General features: G+C 34.3%; 1 protein-coding gene across 2 annotated transcripts; it reads right to left on the reverse strand.

Moving 5' to 3' along the window:
- Positions 1–695: 695 nt before the first annotated feature.
- On the reverse strand, positions 696–21,468 carry LOC128245036 (tyrosine-protein phosphatase non-receptor type 1-like). 2 transcript variants are annotated; one of them, XM_052963244.1, is made up of 9 exons: positions 21,335–21,468; positions 20,674–20,782; positions 18,533–18,633; positions 17,932–18,030; positions 13,193–13,339; positions 11,885–12,094; positions 11,371–11,535; positions 10,363–10,832; positions 696–8,189 (listed from the first exon to the last, which is right to left on the reverse strand). In XM_052963244.1, the coding sequence occupies exons 1-9, from the start codon at positions 21,401–21,403 to the stop codon at positions 7,994–7,996; spliced, it is 1,566 nt and encodes a 521-aa protein (XP_052819204.1). In that variant the 5' UTR covers positions 21,404–21,468; the 3' UTR covers positions 696–7,993. The 2 variants fall into 2 exon arrangements, with proteins under 2 accessions (XP_052819204.1, XP_052819203.1); XM_052963243.1 differs by having other exon boundaries at positions 11,338–11,535.
- Between the last annotated feature and the right edge of the window lie 669 nt (positions 21,469–22,137).

Genomic DNA, 22,137 nt, shown 5'->3' on the forward strand with positions numbered 1-22,137 from the left:
GGACTTCAGTGACAACATTCGAGCATATATTAACATTTGTTGAAGGGTTCCAGCCATCAGTATCTAAGTTTTAACATTCGTAACAAAAAAAAAAGAAATGAGAAAGTCCCTTCAAAGGCACAAACAATAGGTGATCCAAAAACAAAGGTTTTTTTATTCAAATGTTTATGCATTGTTTTGTTCAATTAATTTGACTTAAATGATAAAAAATCTGTAGATTTAGGTACACCGTGTCGTATGCAAGACTCAGGTCCGTACGTCAAAGTTCAGGGTCGTACTGGTCATTAAGTGGGGGGATTTTAAAAATGTTTATTATGAGAGGCCGCCATTGTTGAACTGCCCATGAAAGTAGGTCAAGGTCACACTGAAGTCTGGTCAAAATTTCTTCTATTTTAGCTTGTCCAGGCTGCATCTTGACCAAATCCAAATAATTGTAAACGGATGGGGTTTTTACGATATTTTTATATGGCAAATCCATCACGAAGTAACAGATTAGACTCATACTACAACTACAACTATGCATTGGCACAAACATTTTTGTTTAACTTATAGCCAACGTTTAAGTCACGGACACCGACACAAATGGGTATCACAATACCTAGAGCTTTTTCTTTAAAACTACAACAGGCCAGTTAAAAAATAATGCCAATCAAACTTTGACACAGTTGAAGCAACACCATAAGAAACAGAATATATACATAGATCTTTTTTATTCAGGTTATTCATTTGAGAATTATGAAATAGCCAGGCAAATAATACATGAATGTACACAGGTGAATGAATGACGGAAAGCTGGATATCTTTTACACATTTATACGACCAATTTGCTTAACCTTTTATTTTTGGTCCTTACACCATAGGTGTCTCTAGTTTTATTTTTACATGCAAATTGGATTTTGAGACACTCAAACACTTGGATTTTGAGGATTTTGAGACACTCCCCCAGTATTCATTCAATTTTCCGGATCTTATATTTTGCCGGACCATGTTAGTAGGATGGCAACAAAAATAGCTTGACCCTTGTAATACATGTTGAGTTCTGATTATTTACAGTATAAGAACTACAACTTAACTGATACCAGAATCTGTCTAGTTCTCAAGCTTATAAAAGTTGGGTTTTTTTAATACTAAGCTTCACTATCCGATAAATTGTACTTTCGATATTCAATAATGCATCTCTTTTAAAATAGTGCTAACAAAATATTTACAGCAAGTGCTAAAATTCATTGAGGTTACAACATTATCACATTGTAGAACTTTTACTGTGCAAAGTGTATTAAATTCCCAAGATGTTGTGCAATGCACATGTTTCTGGAAAGTGTAATTTGATACAGTCATATAATCTAAATATGGACAGATGGAAACACTGCATGGTTACTAATTCAACAGGTTACAAAAACTAAGTGTACTCTTGTTCAGTGTAATATATATAAATCAAAGAAGTTCTCGTTATGTAAAATTCAGAAGAAAATAATATCCAAAAAATGGGCCGCTTGTTCAAACCTTTGATAAAGTAAATAACATTGTTCACAGCACCATTGTTAACTCTAAATTGTGAAATACTTCAAGATGTGCTCATGAATTTGAATAAAACAAATACAACTGAAACAGATGTCTCAAATCATGTTAGAAATACTGCAGACACAAGTGTGTCCATTGAACCTTCCAGAGCATTAAAGATTTGAAAGTTAACAATGCTGTAGTTAAACAATGTTGTTAACTTAAACACAGCTCTGAACAATCGGCCCAATGGTAGTTTTTCATATTTTTAATATCTCCCATTTTTTTTGCACAACTTGAAATTTTCTTTACTCTCTTTTTCGCTATCTGAACTAGAACAAAAAATGGCACGATAAACTACACTGTATTGTAGTCTAGTTACCATAGATTAAAAGATTGATAAGAATAAAAAATTAGGTAGTTTAGAATAAATCTAGTTATAGTTATGGCACGTATAAGTAACTGTAAAACAAGTTTTAGTACTGTAAAAATTTCAATATGTTATATATAGTATATCTGTTAAGTCTGTTTTGTCGAGAAGGTTCCAGTCATAATATTTCAGCCATTTTGTTAGACTTGGACAAATTATGCTTTCACCGGAATCATTGGACTATTTGAACATAGTTAACACAATCATGTTAGTTTTGTTAATAATAGTGAGAATGCAAGAAAATTTTGACAGCGTTATTGAAAGTAGAATATCTTATTAGTTGCCGTTTTTTCCGTTATACCACAAATGCGTGCTGACGAAAATATATGATTTCACAGAAGTTGCTTTGTACTTTTAACAGTTATAACTCTAGCCCCAATTTCTCGAAACTTCTTAAATCCATTATAAACAGGATAAAGCTAAGCTCACTATTTTTTGTCTTTCAATGATTTGTGTAATAACTACTTCTTTAAGAGTTTTTTTGCTTTAGATAGAAATAAACATATCGATAATCACAATAAATCATTGTTCATGAATACCGTAAAAATGCAATTTAAGTATTATTTTGCCATATTGAAATACGCTACTTAAGCCTGTTAAGCTTAAGAAGTTTCGAGAAATTGGAGCCAGAGAAATATCCCCCTCCCCCCATTAAAAATCATGACAGTTACATCATTCATACACAGATCAGAGACATTTGATTAAAGCTATGAAAATATATATTTTATCTCTTTAACATTCTTATATACAACATGGCAAGTCCTTAGAATAATACAAATATTTACAATTCACATAACATATTATAAACACTAACATTATCAACACTTGACTTGAATACAAACTATAATACAATATAATTGTAAACTAAACTTATAATATTGTGGAAAATGTATCAATGTCAGTGATTTTACAATGGTAAGTCAACACATATGAGCGACAAAGTAGAATATATATTTAAGATTAAGATCTATGACAAGCCCCACACCTGTAGAAAATCCCACCAACAAGGTCCAAATTGTATAATACACATTTAAACAGGTTCAGCCCCAACTTTATTTCTCATAAAAGTATTACCTAAGCAAATATAAATATAATGCACCAGTCAGTTGTAACCACAATTGGTTTTTACCTTTCAGGTGGCCCCGCAGTGCCAGGTGAATGCGGTGGTTTTGTCTTCGCTTTAATTATAGCGGGAAATGGGCCTAATCTAGGGGGGGCCATGGTTGTGGAATAAATTGGCCGCGTTTGTGGGAATGGCCACTGCTATGGGGCTAGCCATAGATTTGAGTCTTACATGTATATCATACTTGTTCTGACACACATTGCCATAAAAATACACAAATGCCACCATTTTTTCTGCACACCTGCTGTCATCTTTCATATAACCTGTTACCCTATTATTAACACTAATTTTATAAAAAATGAATTTGGTTCATTATTCGTGTGAAGGGGGTTGAATTAGGAAAGAACTTAATTGATATTAAGAACTTGTCTTTATAAATGGCATGAATTTCTGACTCAAAACAAATGACCCTTCTTTCTTAAAAATTATAAATAGCGATACAAGATACTATCCTCAAATATCAGAACTAGATAACGATACAAGATACTATCCTCAAATATCAGAACTAGATGTAAATAACACCATAAAAATTGTACAATGCTCACTATGATTACTCAACACTTCTAACCTGTCAAATGGTCGGTCATATTTTCAACTTTGATATTTTTGCTAGAACGCTCGCTCCGTTGGTCTTAACGACACATGCTAATTACAAGTGTGAGAAGGGATAATCTGATATTTACAGCACTTTGTGTTGGTGCTAATAATCTTTTATCAGCTGTCATTCTCATAATAAAAGAAATGTGTATGCTTTCCCATTGGATTCACCGAGCAACTATATGTTATAACTGCCTAGAAAGAATCTGAATTGTAAATCATCGGCAATTCACTACAAGAGTAACTTCAAAGCTTCCAATCTCAAATCTGCAGTGATAATTTAAGCATTTATCACTTATCTTTGCGGCAGTGAAATCTTTGAAACTGCTCAATCTTTGTATATCTCAAAATTGAAATAAATATTGTTTAAACCAACTGCAGTTAAAACCCATTAACAAAATGAACATAAATGACATAATTTCATAATGGACCAATTTTTTTTTTAAATAAAATTACTGATATGTTAATCTCAATTTCAATTGGGTTTAGGCACAGTCCAGTCACTAACAAGAATAAGTCTGACCTGAGCGCAACCATAATAGAGTTGTAAACGTAACCGAGTCGTACCAAGGTAAAATAGGTCTTACGATGTGTGGGACATCTTCACTCTCTACACATCATGTGAATCTATATATATGAAGGACCTTTGAAGTCTCCATAACCTTCAGAATATGTTTCACTGTAAACACAGAGGCCACCTTATGAATGGGTGTATGACAAAAATCCTTACAATCGAGAATTTCAAATGAATATAAATTTGAGTCCTCAAAATAATTTGGTCAATTTGCAAAATCAAGTAAACATTACCTAAACTGACCAATAAGATTCCTAAGTTTAACTACTTAGTAATATTGATTGGAATATACGATTACAAGATACATGCATCAATAAGATGGCCCGGCAGTTATTCAATTTTCATCACATATTTGATTTATTTATGTTACTTTGATCACATATTATTTAATTACATGTGAATGTCATTATTACGTTTAGACCGATAACTGTTGGAAGCTGTTCATATTATTAGCAATACAGTCGAACCCCTTTGGCTTGAACTCTCTTGGCTCGAATTCTTCACTGGCTCGAACTGGATTTTAAGGACCAATTTCTTTAACCGGAAGATAAGCATTCCCGCTTGGCTCGACTTTTTCGAGGCTCGAGGTACTTTTGACGGTCCCTGTGAGATCGAGCCAACAAGGTTCAACTGTTATTGTATACAGGATGGCTTACCATAAATGTCCATGTAATTGAGTATGTCAACAAATGACTTTATGTTTGAATTAGTGAAATATAAATATGACATGATTAACAAATTACCCGTGGCATGGCAACTCCCATCGCCGGATACCACTGATACAAACTATGCTATGCTTCGTTGTGTACCTTGGGCAATTTGGCTTTGAAAATCTCGTAATCATGAATAATTAATGAGGCAGTTTCGTTGGTACCACAAAGTACCAGATGCTTTAGTGACTCGGGTCCGCCTTCCCAGTACAATAATATTTAGCAGTAGTCAAGACCACACGGCCATGGAGGCTACTGACACTACGATTATTGAACAATATTTGAGTGTAACATGCAAATTCATTGGAAGAAGAGTTGTCTCTCCTGCCTCATGCATATTCATTAAAACGAGATTTTGTCAGTCAATTGTCCCACAGTATGTATGAAGTGTAACGGAAGTTGTACCATGGTTGCCAACGATGTGCAACTCCTTGTTTACCTTTCTTAACAAATACAGTCAATAAAAGTGAGTAGATTCAAATAATCAAAACAACATTTCTAGTACAAGCGATATGTTTGCTTCTTTTCTGTTAAAGAATTGACTTAAAAAAACAACTAATCATCAAAATAGTTTTTAAAACATAAATAGGCATTGAGCTGCATTAACAACATTACAAAACATTTTAATTTAATCAGTCAATTTTAACATACTTCAAACCTTTCTTAAAACTTAGTTCGGCCTTTAAACCCTATTTGAAATAAACTTGTAGAACACTTGTTTGTTCACAATCACTATCACGAGTTTATATGTGTCATACGATGGCAGATTGCTGAATAAAATACAAAAAACAGACAGTTAGGTTAAGTGCCATATTAATTTCAGAATTTCAGAATTAATAACATTTGGTTAAACAGTAATTCAAACACCACCAAACCTATTCGACCATAAGAACTGACCTGTAATAATCATAAGGTCTTAAGAACTTTACAAAGAAATCAAACCTACTGTCAGATAGTTAGGACAAAAAATGCCTTTCCAGAGATTTGGTTTTACAAATTTAATTTCTCATGTACAATATTCAGGTTTACAATGGAATTTATATGGGAGGTCACCAAAATGCGATTTTTTTTACGTTTTAGCCGTCGATTATGACAGGAAATTCTGAGGTTTGGCAGTGTCTGGTAATTATCTTTGATTATAAATGTAACAATAAAGAGCATTTTCATACATGACTATTATAATGTACAATATTTACAAATATGGGAGTGTTATTTTGTAAAACATAATAAAAATCGTTTTTATTGTAACTATTTTCTTTTAACAAAAAGGCACCACAATTTTTCTTTTTTCTATCAAAATAACTGATAGCACTTTCTTATGCTCTAATGTCAAATAACAATAACAAGAGGAACATTACCACAAAAATATATATCACATATTTAAATTCTTTAAATACTGCAAAGATCTTTTGAAAACTTAAATAATGATACAGCAAACATCATAGTTTACAGTAGTTGAGAAAATAATGATAAACTCAAAACCTACACACATACATCACTAGCAATAGATATAGAAAACAAAATAATGAGGAAAGTTTAAACTTCATAAAGCTAGACACTTAAGATTTTATTTTTCTTGCACTTGCGAATTTGCTTTGTTGCGTTTTCATATAACAATAGTAACAAGCGCATCAAAAGCAGACGCCAACATTCTTCAGTTTTTTAAACTAATTAACAAGTTTAATTACGGGATTAAAGCTAATGAGTTATGGGAGGGTGCCACACCCTGCCTTCCTTAATAGAGGCCTTATTCTGCCTCTGCCCTGAGACTAGGAAGTGCACTTCCTGCCTTTTTATTATGCTTTAGATAATATAATTTTTTCTTCGTTTTATTTAAGATTATTTTATGATTGTTCATACATACAAACTTAATATATCTGGCAGTCTGCAACACCCTGCCCCTTTTCTGCAACACCCTACCTCTTTTCTGCATTACTCTGACCTTTTTCTTTAGCACCCTTCCCCTTTTTCTAGAGCACCCTGCCCCTTTTTAAAACCTGCTTGAAACCCTTACTGACCTAAGAAAAAATAACAATCTGAGTTTTGGGACTTGCTATGTATGCGTATTGTTACTGGTGACATGTGTACAATGTTTCGTGTGAATATCTATAACATTTTGCGAGTTATGAACAAGGTTAAAGCTGCAGTCTCACAGATTGACCATTGAACTTCTTTATTTTTCACCTTAGAATAAGCCAGTTTTTGCAAAAATGTCTGGAAAAGTGCCAACAATATCAGGTCTATTAAATAATTCTGAAACTTTTTTCTTCAAAAAGCAACAACAGACAAGCTAAAAATTCAGTGGTTCTATTTTTGCTTAATATCTGATGAAAGTCTCAACCAAATGCAGAATGTTTTAATCAAAGCAAAGTTTACTGTTTCCATAGTGTGTGTAATAAGGGCTGTACCATTTAAACATATAACCCACGGGGGGAAGGCAATTATTTTCTTAATGTATAGTTGGGTGTCTTTTTCGCTAATTTGGACCCCAGCAGGGCAAATTTACTTATGTACGGGGCTGCTATAATTTAAAAGTGCCTTACCCCAGGGGTAATATGTTAAAGTGAAATAACTCTAAACCACCCATTGAAGGCAAGTTTGATTTGTACTTTCCCTCTTTTTAAAATATGTTTTAGACATGTACAGTCGAAACCCGTTGGCTCGAAATCCTCGTTTGCTAGAACTAGATGAAAATGACTGATTTCTTACGCTTGAAGGTCAACATTCCCGCTTGGCTCAAATTTTCTGAGGCTCAAGTTTTTTGCGTCGGTCACTGGGAGTTCAAGCCAACAGGGTTAAAATGTAGCAGACAACAAACTGGAACCTCCCCTGTAGAATTTCTTCATTTTGCCATCATGGGAGGGTTGTATGTTTAAATTGTATAGCCCTAACTACGTGCACAAGAAAATGCCATTTCTGACTTTGAGTATAATTCTAACATCTAAAACCAAGACCAAGCAGTACAGAAGTAAAGTGATATAAATGCAAATTAAGAATGAATAGAGAAGAATACTACATAAACATATAACCTAATTTACACAAAGATTAAAACAAGGTAGCTACCATAGGAATTTATATAAGAGATATGATCCAAATATTATGGACAGTCCTATCGCTATAGGTTTGAAGTAAGACTTTCGTTTCTTCCAAGTGTCACTTTGATGCTGCTTTGCTTTCATTCTACGAAGCATTTCTTGAGTTTTTTCTTTTCGTTTCTCTCTTTCTTCTTTTCTACGCTGTCTTAATTGAGTACCACTGAAATGGTAAAATCAGAAATAAGGAAATAGTATGCAAGGCTTTTTCATCCCATGATAATTTATTTATTTATTTATTTTATTTATTTTATGAGGGACATAACAGGAGATTTTTTTTCCACTCCTTGTGTTTATGGGAAAATACAAGATCATGCAAAAATATCTGATATCATAGCAAATAAATATGTTGGGAATTCTGTTATGCATACACTATACTGCATACACTATATTGTACTTGAGCTGGTCTTGTTCAGATATTGTTTGTTTTCAAGAAAAGCATTGCTTTTTATTAATTAACGGAGACTGTGTCTACCGCATAGGGAAAAAAAAATATTTTTAGAGAAACGTGTTTTAAACAAACCTACATAGCCTTCTGATTGTTTATAAATCCTATTTATCATACTAAAACCAACATTTACTTTATCAAGGTTAAGTATTACAGCAAATAATTTGTAATTTTTAGCAATTTGAAAGTAGCCCAATTTTGGCACCTGGTATAAGGTTAAAAAGCCCTTGTATGCAACTGTCCACCTACTCCTTTGAATGTATTTTTTGATGTTTAATTATAAATTAACTGCACATGTTATCATTAATACTTGGAATATCTGTAAATAATTGTAATCAAAATGAGACAAGACATTTTATAAGTTTTTGAGTTGTATCTGTATAAATATAGGCTATCGTATCACCAATATCAGTGATAATTGCCAAGTGATAAGTTAATCACATTTTGGATCAAAGGATCACATGTTTGATACACATTTAGAGCGTTTTCAATTAAAAGTACTGGCTTATGTTTACTTGTGCATCGCTGCAATGGAAAAATCTTGCCTTTATCTCAAGCTTTTGAAAAAACCCTGTTAAATTGAATTTGATTTGATTTGATTTGCGATTAATAAACCCTTTACATTTATTTAAAAACAAGCAAATTCGTTGAATTGATATCCCCCGCCTGATAAGGCAAAGTTCATGGATTGGAAATGAAAAGAAGGTGGAATATTTCTATATTAACATGTAATATGGCTGCAGAGAAATGGACCATTATGAACGTTGGATAAAAGTTTGAGTTTGTTTAGAATAATTATCATGTGTTCAGTCATACATGTATGAACATTACCCGACCAATCAATACCATGAAATGGTTTCGGACAAGATTTTTGTTAGATTTGGCCTTGTGACCTATTTTTTTTATCACATGTGACCCAGTTTTCTAATTTTTTATTACATGTGACCCAGTTTTAAACATGTCAAAGAGTTCATCAAGGAAAACATTCTGATCATGTTTCATGAATATTAGACAATACATAATGCCTCTAATGTGTTCCAAAGATTTTTCTAAGATTTGACCTAGTGACCTAGTTTTTGACCCCATGTGACCCACTTTTACAAGCGGTCCATATTTCATCAAGGGGTACATCCTGACCAATTTTAAACATAATCTGACTAATCATTACCATGATATGGTTCCTGACAAGATTTTTCTAAGATTTGACCAGGTGACCTTATTTTCGATCATATGTGACCCAGTTTTATATATGTCTAAGAGTTCATCAAGGAAAACATTTTGATTAAGTTTCATGAATATTTGACCATGTATTATGCCTCTAATTTTTGAACCCCATGTGACCCACTTTTACAAGCGGTCCATATTTCATCAAGGGGTACATCCTGACCAAGTTTAAACATAATCTGACCAGTCATTACCATAATATGGTTCCTGACAGATTTTTCTAAGATTTGACCTTTTGACCTAATTTTTGATCATATGTGACCCAGTTTTATGTAAGTCCAGGAGTTCATCAAGGAAAACATTTTGATACAGTTTCATAAATATTTGATCATGTATAATGCCTCTAGTTTGTTCCAAAGATTTTTCTAAGATTTGCCTAGTGACCTAGTTTTTGACCCCATGTGACCCACTTTTACAAGTGGTCGAGGTTTGATCAAGGGGAACATTCTGACTAAGTTTGAACATTTTCTGATCAATGCCTACCAAGATAAGGTTCCGGAGGGACGGATGGAATGACGGACGGACAATGCCAAAACAATATACCCCTACCGAAACCTTCGATTCGGCGGGGGATAAAAAATGAAGCAATATTAAGTAAACATTTGATAGTTAATTATTAGTTATATGTAAATCACAAACAGGAAACACTATATTCCACACTAACCTTTCCTGCTCTGACACATCGTTCCCCTGTTGTTCCTGAGCCTCTTCCATCGAGTTCTCCTGAATCCCCTCTCCCTCTTGGTCACCTGGACCCCCTTCTGGGCCCTCATCCCTTCTATCCTCCTCACGAAAATTCACCGCTTCATCCACAGGATTATTGTTCTCTGTGTCCAATCTCTCACCCTTTACACCTTTATCAGTTTCAGTGTCATTAACATTGTCACCGACGATTTCTTTTGCTTCATAGTCTTTAACATAATCATCATCATTTGTCTGAAAAACATGTGCACGTGGAGGTTTCGGTGGTATAGCTGTCTGGGCCTCATCAAGTTTGCGTTGTTTACTGGGAGAACCTTCCGGATGGTCATCAACTGGGAAACTGCGGGGAGGTGGGGGAGGAGGGCTACCTCTGTGGGACGGGGAGAGGCTCTCGACACGCTGAGGGGGAGTCGGGGCCTCATCTTCACCTTCCTGTTAACAATGCAAGTGTTGAGTCCAATTATTTCAGAGATCTTATCAGCAATATATGGGATTCATGCCCAAGGTGCTTAGACCCCTTAAAAAAAATTTTTCCTAGGTCATTTATATTCATTAAAGGTACTTCTAATTATTTTAATGCAAATGCCTAGTAAATATATATATTACTTTCCAAATGAATGATAATCTGAAATTAAAGGCTCTCAATTTTGATTTCAGGATTAATTCTGAATGTCATCATCCCTTTATGTATCATAAAGTTGTAACAAATCAGGGGTTAGATTTATAGAAGGGCAATTTATAACTTAGAGGGTCTATGCAGATAATGAGCATGAAATGCATGAAGAACTTAAATGTAAACACAAATCAAACCTTATGTTCAGTGGAAATCACTTATAACTCAAAAATAACAACAACAAAAATGACAGAGTGTGATAAATGTTTGAATTCTTGGAAAGACTCGAGATAGTATCTAACAAGAAAGGAATTGAAAGCCTACCCTATTTATGTAATCATCAAGGACACTATTAACCTGCTGAGCCCCTGCTGACTTGAGAATTTCCTTGCCCCCTGCGATAATCGCCATATACGAAAACTTGAGTTGATCGAACGTCTGTATGAGGCCCATCCGGTACGACCGCATCGAAATGAGCAAAGACTGTACATCTATGCCTTCCATTGTACCAGTTTTTTCAACCTGTTTGTACAGAGACCATGCAGTAATATGAGAATTTGAATATTATAAACGATGACCTGATAAGAAATGATAAATTTTGAGGCTTAATACATTCTAATTATATATGGATAATATTTCTTTTTTTTGAAATTCATATTTGCTCTTAGTTTTAGAATGAGTCATATATTTGTTAATTTGTATTTCCGTTCCATAGTTAAGTCATTTAAAGAATTCAACCATTGATTTTCTTTCAATGATTTAAGATAATATTTTGCCATTTCGCGATTTTTCCTCTATATTTGAAGAAAATCAATCATTGAATAGCAAGCACCTCAGTGGAGTTATATTGTAAACTTAAAATCCTAAATACCAAAACCAATGCTGAATCCACGAGACAGAATGTCCCACTGCGTCCGATGCCAGCACTGCAGTGAATGACTGATGGACCAACGTTATTGGAAAGGACGCCCTTCTCCCTGACAGCGTACAGGAACTCAAGAAATGCGTTTGGTGAGCTGGGGATACCGAAGTCTGGCCACGTTGTATAGTGGAAATGGTAGACCTCTCTAACTTCATTGGTCTGTAGACATACAATAGGGGTTCAAGGATCACAAATCACTGCCAAATTTAACCAAACCAAATTCAAAATTTATATGCATGTATATATTTAAATTGAGATCAACAATTCAATATCTAACATGGCAAGGCATGACAAGAAATAGGCTTAACATAGATGAAACATTAAGTCATATGATATTTGAAAATATTGTTGTTGTTTTTTCCCTCTATATGATGTACCATGTGTTGTATTGATAAAACATGCACTTAAGTTTATCAGAACGGGTTGGTGGTTCAGACTACCGGTACTATGGTTATCTCTGGGGGATTAACACACCAAGAAGTAGATGTCTCAGCAAAAACAAAGTTATTTATCACACATAAACATGAATAAAATATCATGACATGTTAAATGTCATATGTTGTTATTTTAACTGCAAGAGATACAATAATCAATTTTTAGATTTCAACTCACACACACTAAAGACCTGCCAATAGTTTTCAAGATTCTTTTCTCAGCATGTGAATAACATTGTGACATAAGGTGGAACAAGAGTGCTATGGAGCGAATGCAAACGCTCATCTGTTATTTGTCAGTTGAGAAAGGGTTATAACTCAACAATCATTACAGTCTTAATTATGGGCCTTGCTGTACAAGTGTGTATTGTATCTGGCAACATGTGAATATCTAGAAAGAGTTATGGCCTAGGTTCAAGTTCTTGCACACCCATGACACTGCTGTTTACACACAGGCTAGGACATAAGAGTCCCTTGTTCGGGATCTGTTCATTACCCATAAACCATCTCTTCTTCAAACCAGACCATTAAACTATTTACAAACCATCTAAGCAACTTATGACACAATAACCTGAATTGTATTGAGAACCCTCAGATGCCCATGAATTCTTGATATTGATGTGCAGCTTGAAGTGATAAGCTCACTATCAAAACTGCATTTCAAAAGTTGAATTAATTCAGACTTTTTTCACATTGCCAACCTTCATACGGTACCTGTAATTTAAGAGATCAATAATTTGCGCATGTAATGGTTTATCTTTTAATCCCGACCCCATACACACAATGAATATCAGAAGTACATGTATATCAGGACCGTTCATACCTGTAGATTCTCAACGTCAAAGGTTCGCAGTGTGTAGTCTGGCATCTCCTGTTCTTCCTGAAGGGTTATCTTTAATCCTGTTTCTTCGTACATCATTTCCTCGTCATCTTCATCCTCCCCAAGTGGCCAGTATTGATGGCACTTTAGCTGTATATATTTTGAGTTACAAGAAGTGCATAAAATAAATGGCTAAAATTATATACAAATTGTATTACCAAAACTAGAGTTCTTCCGAATTCAAAATGTGTGACCTGTTCAAAGCACTCCTCATATTCATACCAAATTCAGTACAAATTTCAATGTAAAAAAATGTATGTAGTACATTGAGAACTTTATCTGATTCTTTTACCCCAGCTATATGTAAGTCACCAGTAATGCAATAACATAACTCCGGTGTTGTTTGAGTTATTCATCTCACCATAGATGTTGGTCAAGAGTTTATGTCTATGAACACTGTCACCAAGTTTCATCACGATTTGATAATATATTACATCTTGTCTCCACAAGAAAACTTTTTGTTAATGTTAAAGCTGCACTCTCACAGATTGAACGTTTTGACAACTTTTTTATTTTTTGCCTTGGAATGAGCAAATTTATTCAAAAATGCATGGAAACCAGTGATATAAGACTGCTGACAAAAATTTAGATCGCAGATTTTCATATTTAAGTTCAAAAAATGATGTTTTATGCATTTTTCTTAAACCGTTAGTAACGGTTTAAGACATAAAACATTAATTTTTGAAAAGAAATATGAAAATCTGCGATCTAAATTTTTGTCAGCAGTCTTATATCACTAGTTTGCAGATATTTACACAAAAATTGGCTCATTCCAAGACAAAAAATAAACAAGAGAATGATTTTTGTCAAACATTATGCCCCCCCTGAGTGCCATGTCGTCAGGATTATATGGACAATTGAATGAAATATGCATGGACCGAAATGACAGCTGATTTGTCACTGACATTGGATGCCGTTGAGGCAGTTTTAAGATTAGGACAATTCAAAGTGTGAGGATAGTTTGTGTTATGACCATGACCTTTGACTCTATGACCTCAAAATAGAAACCTGGAGTCATCAGCTGGTCACCAAAAACCTAAATGTCATGTTTGAGGGCCATGGGTGCAGGCATTGACAAGTTATCACACAGACAAGCTTTTTTCGTTCAAGGTCACTGTGACCATGGCCTTTGACCCAATGACCCCTAAAATTATAAGAGGTCATCTACAGGTCAGATGCAACTCCAATTCAAGTTTGAGGGCCATGGGTACAGGCATTGTCGAGTTCTCAATCAAAACATTTTTGCATTCAAGGTCACTGTAAACTTGACCTTTGACCCGATGACTCCTTAAGTCACCTACTGGTCAGGCCCAACTTCCATGTCAAGTTTGATGATCATAGGTTCAGGCATTGTTGAGATATCACTGGGAGAAGATTTGTTGACTTTTTTGCGTTAAAGGTTACTGTGACCTTGACCTTGGCCCAATGACCCCTAAAGTCAAGAGGGGTCATCTACTGGTCAGGCCCAACCTTCATGTCCAGTTTGAGCGCCATGGGTGCAGGCATTGTTGAGTTATCACAAGGACAACCTTTTACCAATCATGGTCACTGTGACGTTAGCCTTTGGACCAATGACCCCTAAAATCAATAGGGGCCATCTACTGGTCAGGCCCAGCCTCCAAGTCAAGTTTGAGGGCCATGGGTGCAGGCATTGTCGAGTTATCACAAGGAGAACCTTTTATCATTCAAGGCCACTGTGACCTTGACCTTTGGACCGATGACCCCAAAAACATAAGGGGTCATCTACTGGTCAGGCCCAACCTCCAAGTAAAGTTTGAGGGCCATGGATGCAGGCATTGTAAAGTTATCACTCGGACAACCTTTTACCGGTCAAGGTCACTGTAACCTTGACCTTTGGCCTGATGACCCCCAATAACTATAGGGGTCATCTACCGGTCATGCCCAACTTCCATATCAAGTTTGGTGATCATAGGTCAAGGCATTGTTGAGTTATCACTCGGACAAGCTTTAAAATTATTTTACCATTCAAGGTCACTGTGACCTTTACCTTTGACCCGATGATCCCTAAAATCAATAGGGGTCATCTAATGGCCAGGCCCAACCATCATGCCAAGTTTGGTGACCATACGTCCAGGTATTGTTGAGTTATCACTCAGACAAGCTTTGGTCTACCGACGGACCGACCTACCGACCGACATGTGCAAAGCAATATACCCCTCTTCAAAGGGGGGCATAAAAAGTTGTCAAAACGGTAAATCTGTGACAGTGTTAACTCTTGGAGTTGCTGAGACAATTTCCCCCCAATTAAACTTGACCTTGACTTAATGCGAACAAACACTGTCACCAAGTGTCATAGTGATTGGCTAATAAAAGCTTAAACTATAAATACCACTATCAAAAATATTATGTAATGTTGCCTTTACAATTGTAAAATAGCCTTAACTCCTAATTTTAACAAAAGTATTTTTTCATATCCTATTTATTATGATTTCTTTTTTAGGCATTCTGACCAATTTCCAACATGACAGGCCTGCTCTTGAGATTATGCAACGGAGGCTTTTCTGTTTTGGGAGTGCATGAACATTCTACAATCATGACTCAAAATGTCCTGTTCTAAATTATGCATCATGATGCTGGATTAGGATAGGTTAGGTTGATTTAATTATGATCAATATAGTCAACAAACCGTTCCTAAATCTTACCATTTACACACAGTTACTTTTAATTTCCTCTTACACTTGGGGATTTGTCATATACATGTAACACAACCACTTCAAATTCAATTAACCATGTCCTGGTAATAAATACATTGGTTGTAAAATTTTCATTGATGTTGCAAATATATTGTTCATTGATTGCCAATAAATGAGCTTACCACACTTCCTATTTCAAACGCCAAATAAAAATAATTATGTGGCCTCTGTTACATGCTGACAAAAAAACAGACTAGCAAGGTAGGGAAAACATTTTATGGTCGAAAATTACTTTAATATGTACAAAGTATGTATTCATTCATATACACACATTCTGATACTTGTTGCCAAAAAAAATAAAAAAATATATGGGATGTCAGGTATTCGTAAACAACCACAACCTTTAATGAGTCAACATGCGAGGGTATCTTACATGTATATAATTATCGGTATACATGTTATTAAGTTATAATATTGAAAATCTAGGCGAGGACAATGTAATTACATTAATATGACATAAAGATTCAAATTAATAAAACATTTCTAGATTCAGTCAATAGGAAATGTCATATAGTGAAAGAAAAAAGAAAATATATAATGGTTTAAAATTTAAGTTTAATACAATAGGATAAATAACAACCATATGGGTAAACACATGTATAATATCAATAAATAATGTTCTCACTATCTGGATCAACGATGCGTAGGGAAAAATTGGATGACTGTTCACAAGGATCTCGTATAGTATGGCTTTTTATGAATGAAATACCTTGAGAATTGAAATATTTCAGATAAGCTCCAATAGAGATTAGACTTTTATTGTGAATATTTATACAAGGATTTTATTGATTTATTATTTAGAATATATTGCCCATATACAGTCTTCGTCGTAACTGGGTTGCCCCAAGCTCAGGACAAGTAAATACGGTTTCTGACAAGTCAAAATTCCCAGGTGGTTGCCCAACTAAATGGATGTTCTAAACATTGGCTTTCGCATATTTTCGCATGAATTGGTGATGTCACAGCATTACGCGTGCTCAGCATTTCTAGTATTCAATTTATAAGTGTCTAAGTGTCTGCCTGACGCTTATAAATTAAAATAATAAATTTATAAGTGTACTGACACTTGGACGCTTATTAATTAAATACTTCTTTCGTTCGTTTGTTTTGATTTTCTTTTAATTATTTAGGGCAAGTAAGACCGGGCAAGTGGTTTTCTTCAATTACTTGTCCGAAAAGGACAAGTGCTGAAAAAACAATTCAGGCAAAAACTGCATATATATAATACATTATTTTTCTTTGGCCTCATGTGAAAATTTATATAACAGAAATGTATGTCAGTGAGAAATGTAGGATCGAATAAACAGAGAAGATAGTGTGATGCGTATATAAATATTAAATTCAAGCTGTTGAAAGTGTGAAAGCAAACTACTTATTTGAACTTCATGAATGGTAAGTGCAATGTCCCTACATGTATTCTAGAAACACAGGAAATATGACTTATACTATTGCAATGCCGAACAATGAACAAGTGAAACATTCATAAATAACCACTGACAGGCATCCTAACTTATCATTATCTATATGATTAAACAATGAGAACGTTTCACTATTCCCTTCACATAAGAACAATTCTTCAACATGGGAATGAGCAAGATAGCACGCCTTGATTTAAGGTAATATTTCACAAAACTATGCTTGGGTCTCTTGGATGTTTTTTTCAGAACTCATAGCTTAGAAATGTGCAAGTCCTAGAGATATGAAAATGAATCACTCATACACAACGTATGTGAACATTTGAACCAAAGGGGTACATCACATAAAGGTTTTGGGTGGTGACTGGTCTGGGGTATTGATACCCCTATTATCATTATGTGATGTACCCCTTTGGTTGAAATGTTCACATATGTTGTGTATGAGTGATTCATTTTCATATCATTTTATATACCCCTATATATAGGGGTATCAATACCCCACACCACCTAAAACCTTTATGTGATGTACCCCTTTGATTTGAACTAGTCTTACCGTTCCCTTTTCAATGACCCTATTAAGCATGATGACGGCCTTAGTGTTTTGTTCCCATATCATCTGCCAGAACTCTCCGGCTGTGTGCTCCAGTGGTCCCTTAAACAGACAGTTACATGAATTTGTAAAGCACGAAGGAAAATCATAAAGTGCAACAACAAAAATTGACATGTTTGGCACTCAGACGTGTAAATGTACCCAGGTAATTCAAGACAGTTTTCAGTGTGAAAATGATATTCTGACACAACTTCACTTAAACAAAATATAAACAGACTTACCTACCCTATATTTTTAGCAGTGAATTTGCAACAAAACAATTATTGAATTTCAGCCTAATCAAGAACAGTAAATCCATGTAGAAAAAACATGTTCAAAATTTACTTTAAGTCAACAAGTCATATCACAATTTCTTTTAAAGTTTACATAATTATATACACATCCATTAAACAGTTTCGTAACCTTATGAGTAAGTCTTACTTTCTTATATTCCATCTAAAATAAATAGGGTCGGGCCTTAAAAACAGGGTCAGTTGGCTAGCTCTAATCCCAACACTATTCGTATTTTGCCTCAAAGTAATTTGATACAAAATGGACAACTTACCTGTGAGAGAATGTATCTCCTATTGGACTGGGGGACCTGAATGAAGCTAGCATTGATGTAGTCAGAATCCCCGTCATTCAGAACCACACGACTGTGGTCATCTGTATATGCAAATATAAAAATAAAATTATGCTCTTTGCATAGATATTAGTGTTGTGAATCGGTTACAATTTTACTATCGATAATCGGTTCCACTCAAGTAACCGATTATCGATAGTACAATCATTTTTTTAAAATACTAGATAGAACCTGAATTGAAGTTTTATTCATGCACAGTATAAAACTCTTAATCATTATATGCATATACGTTATGTCTATGATTGAAGTTATTAAGTGTTATATAAAAAATAGTTTATTTTTACTTGCTCATTGTGGCTTTCATCAGCCATTTTGTGAAAGACAACATCTGAACATTTACTTATATTTTTTTTCCATTTTTTTTATGATCAATTATAACCAAATACAATCGTTTGTCGCTGATTTTAGGTTCAACCAATTAATTTTCGATTAAAATCGATCATCGGAACATCACTTAAAGATATGCTCCTCAATACTCAATGTATTCCAATTTTAAATCAATACTGGTTTCTTGAATATTTATTTCACGCATTTCGATAGTATATTGTGAATTATTTGTCTTTAAGTAAGGGCTTACAGTAAGGTATTATTTGGGCTAAACTGATATTGCTTAAGTGCTAGTCTGGTATTGCATATAGTAAAAACAAAATAAACCAAAGTCTAATGGCCAACCAGTTTCAAAGAAGTGAAGGTTTTGCCTTTAATTTGACTTACTGGCCTAGCTTTAAATCCAATAAACTGGTTTCAGGAGAAATTTGTATGCCGATAAAAAAGGCTTGTCTTTCATTTCAACAATAGCCAAATTTTTATAAAACCATGCAATAGTTAAGCAACTTGCTTGGATTTGGTGTTAACTGTGAAGCATTGTTACATGATTGTTTCATTTAAACAAATTCAAAACATTCCAACAAAACACATTTGAGTGATTTCTGTGATAAGGACTTAATGGTATTTGCGAGCAAAACCTTAACCAGAATTTCTATGACAAAGGAGGGCTATTATTGATGATGGCTGGGAAGCTTTGTTTGAATTATAAATTATATACATCATAAAAAATTATGCACTTAACAGAACTTGTACGTAAAAAAATTCAAAATGACAAACAAGGGCAATAATTTGCATAACAGTATATTCCCCAAAGAGTTGTAGAACTTGACTATTCTAGTCAGTGTTTTTACTTGGAAGCCTTGTATCAAGCAAAAATCCAATTAATCAAGTGGTTAATGAGGTGTGGCCTCAATAGTAACTTGTACATACATTTGAAATTAAGGTGTGCTGCAATTGCCTGCTTGAGTAGATAAGCTCTCTTTATGCTTTGAAAAATCTGTCTTAAAAAACATCCTGCTGATGCATGTGTAAGAAAAATGGGTCCTCAAGAAAAACATGAACACATGACTCTGGAATTAGAGCAAAGGAATCCTTTACATCTGAAAATCTTTAAAATGGATATAGCAAACAAATTTTTTTTTTATCTTTGTCTTTACTGTAGTCTTACAGATTAGTTACATGTACCTAATATATAGTGTGAAAATGAACATTAATCAACATTCACCTTTAATACTTAATTTTATACAGTTATGGACATTATATAACATAAACTGGGTAGTCAATAGGAATAGTGAATGAGAAGGCCTACCCAAGATACGTTCATTTCTCTAAGATAATTAATATGGCCCAAATTCAGTCATCGATAAAACAGACCTTTGGCTTAACAAGCAAAAATTCTTACATTACTAGTTGCATGAATATTGAAATTCAGAATTTAAACAAACATAACAGTGCATGTCTTCAGAGCTTGTGCTAATTTCAACCACTGCAGATTGACTACACTTATGGCTAAGATTGGCTGAACCTAAGGCCAAAATTGGCAGATGATATGACCCACATTGAAACACCATAAAGAAATTGGCAGACACTTGTAATCAGTCCAAACACGTGGTAGATCACAGGAGACACATTTTGCTGACTATGTAATGCAAATATTTTGGATATTGTTCCCTTTTTTACTGTTATTTAGCATTTAAAACATTGGGATAATTTTTAATCAAAGAATGTATACATACATGGACTGACATCCCTGTATCTATTTTTAAGCCGGTTCTCTGGTTTGCGAGCTTCTCCAACACTGTGTTTCTCTGATATAGACTGCAGGGAGGCTTCATTCTTTATTTTCTAGTAAAAAAATACAGTTATTTAACGCCTCAAATTACCAAACCACTTAATGTCACATTTTTTTCTTCAATTTTATTACAACTGCTGGAGAGCAATGTTGGGTTGCAGGTCTTTTTGCAAATCAGTAAAGAAACATAACAAACTATTAACTGTGGCCTTGAAAACCTTTATTTTAAAATTATTTTTAATGACAATTGTGAAAGTAATTAAAAGAAGTATTTGAGTCTCGAAACACAACATTATGTAAGAGGACTTGCAGTTAACAGATGGAAGCTCATTTGTTCAGTTAAATAGTGCTTTGTTTTGTATAATGACAACTTGTTAAAATAAATAATGCTTGAACATCTGAGTGTTTTTTAACACGTTGTCATTATACAAAACAAAACATTTCTATGTTTCAAAGACAATCTTGTACTGAAAATTATCTTAATCAATGTTAAACCAACTAAATAATAATACTAAATTAAATAACTATTCTAAACAAATCGAACTATAATTTAAAAAAGTGACACTCATTTTACTGAAAACATTATAATGCCATCCATTGACTACCTGATAAACGTGTGGCCAAATATGTTGAGACTCATATTCATTAAACTCCCTTTCAACACGGGACATCATTGCGAAAGAAATCAGGAAATAAGCCAAACTTCCTATTTTCAAGCACTTTCCGTTACCATTTTCTATACCGGAAACCGGAAATAACCTTTCTTGCTATAAAAGCAGCTACCGCATTGCTCTGTAGGGTTATGCTCTATGCATATATGGAACCTGGTCAAATAGCCCCCAAGTTAAATAGCCCCCATTTTGGTCAAATAGTCCCCACACTTTTGGTCAAATAGCCACCACTGTGAAAAAATTGGTCAAAACGCCCCCAATTTGGTCACAATGCCCCCATTTTGGTCAAATAGCCCCCACTTCTTTTTTAATTTTAAAATATATTTGAAGGTAAGTTGTAATATTTTTATGATATTTGAATGTAAGTTGTAATATTTTAAGATATTTGAAAGTATATTTGAAGGTAAGTGGTAATATTTTTAAAATATGTGTATATATATCCGCCTGCTCTCAGAACAACGCTTCAAGTGTAACTAGAAGGCAGCGTACAGGTCCATGCATGGACGTGTGTTCGCTGCATGGGACATGTACAGATCTTGCGATCTGACCGACACCGGCCTGCTAAAAAATATTTCCTCTATATATGTGCACACCGTCCCCAAAACAAATGAAACAGAAGATTAGTGACAGCTGCTTAAGGACCTTATTACTATGTATTAACATATGATATACATTCTCCATCTATGTTAATGTATATTGTATTGTGCAATGAGAATGCATAATTCATTGTACCATAC

This window comes from Mya arenaria, chromosome 8 (genome assembly GCF_026914265.1).
Source record: "Mya arenaria isolate MELC-2E11 chromosome 8, ASM2691426v1".
Classification (NCBI taxonomy): Eukaryota; Metazoa; Mollusca; class Bivalvia; order Myida; family Myidae; genus Mya; species Mya arenaria.